The sequence below is a fragment of the Apium graveolens genome, chromosome 9 (assembly GCF_009905375.1).
Source record: "Apium graveolens cultivar Ventura chromosome 9, ASM990537v1, whole genome shotgun sequence".
In the NCBI taxonomy this organism is placed as follows: Eukaryota; Viridiplantae; Streptophyta; class Magnoliopsida; order Apiales; family Apiaceae; genus Apium; species Apium graveolens.
Genome location: NC_133655.1, coordinates 271,841,820 through 271,848,538, shown reverse-complemented (window position 1 = coordinate 271,848,538; position 6,719 = coordinate 271,841,820). Strand labels below are relative to the sequence as shown.

At 32.7% G+C, this 6,719-nt stretch overlaps 1 protein-coding gene across 1 annotated transcript; it reads right to left on the bottom strand.

Moving 5' to 3' along the window:
- Positions 1–2,202: 2,202 nt before the first annotated feature.
- On the bottom strand, positions 2,203–2,665 carry LOC141686346 (two-component response regulator 24-like). Its single transcript, XM_074491386.1, has 2 exons — positions 2,435–2,665; positions 2,203–2,361 (listed from the first exon to the last, which is right to left on the bottom strand). The coding sequence occupies exons 1-2, from the start codon at positions 2,663–2,665 to the stop codon at positions 2,203–2,205; spliced, it is 390 nt and encodes a 129-aa protein (XP_074347487.1).
- Positions 2,666–6,719: the final 4,054 nt, after the last annotated feature.

Genomic DNA, 6,719 nt, shown 5'->3' with positions numbered 1-6,719 from the left:
TGTGGTACAAAACCACTTTTCATATTAAAAGGTAAAACTTTGGAACATCAGTTCTCATTCACCTTTTACTCATTTTGAGCGTGTTAATATGCGTTGGAATCCCCTCGAAGAGAAGAATACGTTCCAATAAATACAAACCACTAACACATAATGTGTCTCACTCATATAGAGTCTCAAAATGATTGACAACTTAGTCTAAAATACTAAGTTTGTCCAACAGATTCATCAATCCAAAACACTCCAAAATGATTTAACAACTGGAGCAAAAAAATAAAGACAAGAAACTTTAACTCCTAGTCTCAGTCTGGCAAGCTAGTTAGAACTGTCTCGCTCGTTTCTTGGCCATGGATAAATCCATGAACCGTGCCATGTTGGTAGTTTTTGAGAAGTCTTTTGGGTGAGTTATGGGATTGTAAATGATTGATATGGACCTTGGGGTTATTCATAATAGTTTTGATAAATTTTTAAAAGAGAAGCATGTCAATGCACAAGGCCAAAGGGTGAATAAATTATGAGAAATGGTCAAAGGTACGGAATCGGATGATAATGAGGGTGGTTCGTTGATGCGAGATGTTGGACAATCAAACGTGGAAACATTTTTTGGAATGAGATGGGTAATATTTTTACTACAGGCGTTGATGATTGGAACAAATGAGGAATGAAATAAGGAGGTGGAGTCATGTTGGAGCTGGTTCGACTCTAGTAATTGAGGGATATGGTTGTCAGGGCATTGTGAGGGGCTCAATTATTACGAACATTTTGTTTGCTTCTTTATGCAAAAAATTAGGTTTATCGTCAAAATGGTTGTTAATATATTTAAACAAATGTTTCAATATTAGACATAATTGTTCTTCTTAAATTTAATAATATAAATAACATATATTAAAAGGTTAAAAAGATTTAAATATTAGATTAAATAGTATTTCTGGTTTTTATATATTTTGTTTTTAAGGTAACAAAAATCATGCTAGAGATAGAGATAATAGCGTGACTTATAACCGAGTTAAGGAAAGAGTTTTTTTCAAAAATATCTAAGTTTAAAAATATTTTTATAAAAATACTGTCAACTTTTATTTAAAATTGCAAAATTTTTTTTTTTTGCAAGAATGTTATGTTTTAAAAAAAAATATAAAAATACAGCTTTCTACAACAATTCAACTGGATGCAACATAGACAAGTTTTTGCAGCTCTACACAATGTCAAATGCGACAAAAAAACTCGATACAACTAATTACATATATGGTTGATTTTGGTTGCACTATATTTTTGCAAATATTTTCAGAAGATGGTAAATATATTTATGAATACCTTGGTTGTAATTCGGATTACGCGAGCCGAGTTTCGAGCCTAGATTAATCGAGTCGAGCCGAACTAGCTCATTTAACTAATCGAACCTAAATCTCTACGTGAACTTGACTCGTTTAACTTCACGAGTAAAGTCGAGTCGTCTCGTTTATTTAAATGAGCCGATTTTAACAAGCCGACTAGCTCATTTGATTTTACGGCTCAAGTCGAGCCGATTCGGTTAATTAAATAAGGCGATATCTTGGCCCGAACTCGACTCGTTTAACTAAACAAACTGAGAGTTAAACCAGCTAATTCGAGGGCACTTAAACGAGTTCGAGTCAGGCCAGCTAACGAGCTGACCGACACAAATTACAGCCCTTTCCTACTATAAAATAATTTTAAACATAGTAAATCTGAGTTTATTCAATAATATGATATTTATATTTTTTTATAATAATCATTAAACAAAAAATTCAACATAAATATAGCTTTTATTAATGATATATGTTAACATTATTTGGTTAAAAATTACAAAGTGAAAAATATTTTTGCTAGAAGTACGAAAGAATAATTATTTAGTTCATATGATTGTTATTTTAAATTTTGATCGGCAACTTTCACTAATATTATTTCAGTAATTTATTTTATTTTAACATCAAAAACATTCAATTTTATGACTTTCTTAACTTGTAGGATATAAAATTTAAAAACGTGAAAGACAGTCACGTAATATAGAAAAATTTATGTAAATATTAAATATCCAAATATATTATTGAATATTAAGAAATTGTTATTCCAAATATGATAAATTGGACTATTATCCAAGTTCATATTCACTCGCCACAAATTTAATAATTTAACATACAATAACACAATAACACTGTATTCCAACACATAGCAACGTCCAGAGGCTTTTCACTGGAGGCAGCTTTTGAGTTTAGCAACGTCCAGAGGCTTTTCAAAGAGGTGATCCAACCCTGCCTCCAAAAAACTTTGCTTTAGAGATGCATCATTGCAGGCAGTGGCTCCTATTATCTTGCAGTCCACTCCCATGGCCCGTAACTCTGCAGTGGCCTGAAATCAAACAATATAGACATCTAAATTTATTTATATTGGCAAATATTATTCGATAATTTGAAAAACTAACCTGGATACCATTCACCACCGGCATTTCCAAATCCATAACTATAACATCGAAATGCCCCTTTCCAGCTTCATACATAGCTACAACTTCCACTCCATCTTTAACCGAGGAAACTTCAAACTCCATGGTACTCAGGTGTTTTGTGGTGATCATTCTAACTATGGAACTATCATCAACAATAAGAGCAGATGCTCTTCTCTTAGCAACCGTCGAGCTTCCTGCTTCAGTGGCCATGCGTACAATAATCTGTGATCAAGAAACAGAACATAGATATTAAATTCTTACAAAATACTATAAGAACAGGGAAGGGACAATTTCAGATGTTCATGCATTCATGCAATAACCCAAGAAGAATAGAGAGTAACATTACCTATCTTGTGATTGATAGCTGCTAAACTGATGACAATAGCAATGGAGGAATTTCCGTTTTATAGACTTAGAGATGAGGAATTGGATATTTTGAGATTGTGAATTAAGAAAATCCTGATATAATATTTTATAAATGCATAACTTATTAATGAGGATTTTATCCAGGATTTTATATATTTTAGTTGCATTTGAATCTTTTTAACGTCAAAATCTATCTATATTTGTGACTCGTTTTTTATAGAAAATTATAAAATAGTAGATATTGATATTCGAGTGAATCCAAATCTTTGGATTTTATAAATACACATCCTTCTTTCGTAAACTATTGCTGTTGTAAGTTTAAATTTTGCATTTTATGAGAAAATGTAAATATTTTTTAGACATGTATTTTTATTTATTGATTTATAATTCAAATATCTATTTTTAATTTTTTAATTTAAAAACCCAAACCATCTCTGATTTTTTTATCAGTTTAACTTATATACAATATATTAATTATCAATAAAGTTACACAAACAACCCTAATAAAATAATTTACAATGGTAGTTTATTTTCTTAATATGGGCCCATTCACTTATGCACTACACGTGCTCCCAAGAAAATAAAAAAATATGTCTTTTTACTATTATTTTAAAGTATAAGTGTATATATATATTATAAAATATCTTCTTAAAAAAATTTAGGTATCCCTTTAATGTTAGTAAATTTTTCATTTTTTGAGTTAAATTTAATTTTATTTATAATTATATGAGTATAAATTGGACATTAAAAGATAAAAGCCTGAAATATTAATTTTTAGCTTAAATATTAAAAAAATTAAAAAATCTAATAAGAATGATAAAAAATGAATTTGGACTGCTCCCTAGTAACAAACACTCCTTAATCTTGTAATTTGATGGTTGTGCAAGAAATGATTTCGAATTCCATTACCATTATTTAGAATCTTGTTCCCTCGCTTGAGTAGAATAGGTCTTTTTGCTTGTCAATGCATACACAACTTGATGTTTAAGAAGTTGAGAAATTGTACTTTTCCTGCACTTGAATAGAATAGGTCTTTTTGCACTTGATCAGAGTATGCAACTTGTATTCCTTCTCAAGTGAGGATCACTTCAAAATTTCAACATTTTTCTGACCAAATGGCAAATCAGACTAATGTACAGAAGGATGTCAAAAATCTCAGACAGTCTTTCAGAGCTTTGCATGAGGTGGTTCAACAACAAATTACAAGCTCAAAGAACCAGCTTCATCAAAGTAGATATGAGACTTCTGCACTGCTCATGGACGGAAAAAGTATGGAAGCAACCTTTGGGTCCTCGGTACCCTCAAGCTCTCAACAACCCACTTCTACATCTCCAAATCTCCAAATTCAAACTCTTGAAGAACAAGTTTTAACTTTGCGGTCCTCCAATGACTCACTTAGAGCTCAAATGCAAGCTCTCACTACTCTAGTGTAGAGTCAGTAGGGAGACATACATACCTTGGTCGACTCCCACAAGCACTTACAAATGTAAAACTTTGTAGCTTTGTGAGCCATCATGGGAAAAATTAACATTCCATTGCCTGCACTTCCTTAGACTGTGAGGCCAGAAATTCAAACTCCCCTACTCATGCATGTTCCCAAGACTAAGGGGGGATAGAAGCAAGGATTTAATAATATAGGGATGCTGGTAAATCAAAGGAGCTAGCCTAGAAAATTGACATCTTCTAATCAAGTTGGTCAAAGTTCTTCAAAAGCTCAACTATCTAAAGATGTGGAAATGACAAACTTCTAAAAGCTGGAGAAGGATCCTGTCAAGATCAAGAATTCAATGAACTTCTAGTAGGCTTGAGGGTGTCTCTCACACCAACTACATCACATATAAAAGAGCATTGCCCAACAACATAAATTTTGTTAGAGTGGTGATTGTCAAGATTAATAACTTTCTGGAGAAGAGGATTGTAGCTAATATAAATGATTGTGGATTGGACATATGTCTACAGGTGTCTCTCTCCGATATTCAAAAAATGAGAGCATCTGAGCTGGATGTAATGATTGACAAGGTACATGCAGTAATCTCAGAGGACACCCAATTGCTACATGAACTCAAGAAGGCTCAGATAGATGCTTTTCCTGAATCCTATCTCTATACAAGAAACGAGGTGGCCTACATCTGTCCTCATTCTAAAAGATGTAAAATCTTCAATATTCCTAACATTGTGTAAGAGGAAGCATGAGACTGATAATGACTCTTCAATATAATCTGAAATTCATGAAGCACAAGAAAACTGAAGATGAAGAGATGATTATAATCCTTCAAAGATACGTTGTGAATGCTGATACCATGTTGCCAAACTTATATTACAACTTAAAGGATGACAAGGATGATGATGATGATAAGCAAGATAATTAACCACCTTCTGGCTCAATTCAAGCCAAACTTCTAGATCAACTGGTAGCAAAGATAAGAAGCGGGATGAGAAAAAGCAAGATGAGAAGAAGAGAGGGGAAGAGAAAAGAAGGAAGAAGAAGGAAGACACCTCGGAACCACAACAACAAACCCTAAATATCCAAACCAAGTAATCTCAACCCTATAAGCCAACAAACTCAAATCATAAACAACCTCAAACCTCAAAGCCAAAATTCTTGTACAAACAAACTGACAATACCTTACTAAAACAACAATCACCTCAAGGCAAACATATCTAAATAAAATCTCAAACCTACCTTCTGTAAAGCCACCAACCGAAATTCATTACAAAATTATTGGGAGAAAATCAAAGAAACTGCAAGTAACTGAGAGGGTTATCTGCAACTGTTTCAATCAAAGTGAATTTTAACCTCTGAACTGGTGCATCTCAGATTAAGACTACTTTCAACAATTAGTTGAAGAAATGGTCAGAGTTTGTGTTGTAACACTAAGGAAAGTAATAATCTACTATCAGGATGGATCCTTCACATTTATTGGTAGCAACTTAATGGACATATTTTTACCCACATAGGTCAAAAGAGTGATAAGCTAATTGAAGGATAAGGATACTGGAACTAAGGCATCGAGATCTGTTTTGGCTGAATGGTTGGTAGAAAGGGAAGAAAGAAGAGTAAGAAATAAGGCTGAAAGTAAGGAGAGTAAAGTAAAGTTTATTGAGGAGATAGACATGTATATACAAAAATCTAAAGATCTCAAGGCAAAGGGGATGATCAGAATTACCTAGGATGGACAATTTCTAAACATCAAAGCTGGAAGATTCTCAAAATCTAAGATTAATTTATTGAGTGGTTATCCAATACCTAAAAAACTAAAACTTGTAGAAGCTCTAAGAGGGACACTAATCATAGAGGTGCTGGAAATACTTTTAAAGTTAAAGGACTTCATTAGAGAAAAAACAGGAGATGAGACATTTGTCCGATAAATATACCTTTCAAACTCAAGAAATCACATAATGTATAAATGTTATATTTATGTCAATTTTGTATGTAATATTTCATTTTTCATTATAGATTGGGGTTAGTCTTGTTAACAGGCATGAGTTTGTGATAAGCAATCTTCTCACAAATTGGCGGAGATTATTGTGCAAGACATGCCTGTACTATAACAAGACTAAGTCAAATTGACAGCCCTAGGTAAGTTGTATGATAATCTAAGTTTATATTATGTATTGTGTTATTCGAGTCTGTAAAAGTGTCAATAGATTAGACTGGAGTATTTTTCTGTAAACAGTCTCAAGCCTAAGAATAAACTCGGGAAGAAGTTCATGAAGATCATGCCTCATAGACATTGTGAAGAAACTTGGAGTTAAATAAATCTGTTTTAAGAAAAATATTCTAAGTCAAGAAATCTACAAGTCACAGGTCAAGTGATATAGAGAAATCATTCGAGAACTCCAAAATGACTTATCGAGAAGTCAAGAATAACTTATCGAGAAGTTTCGGAGATATCGA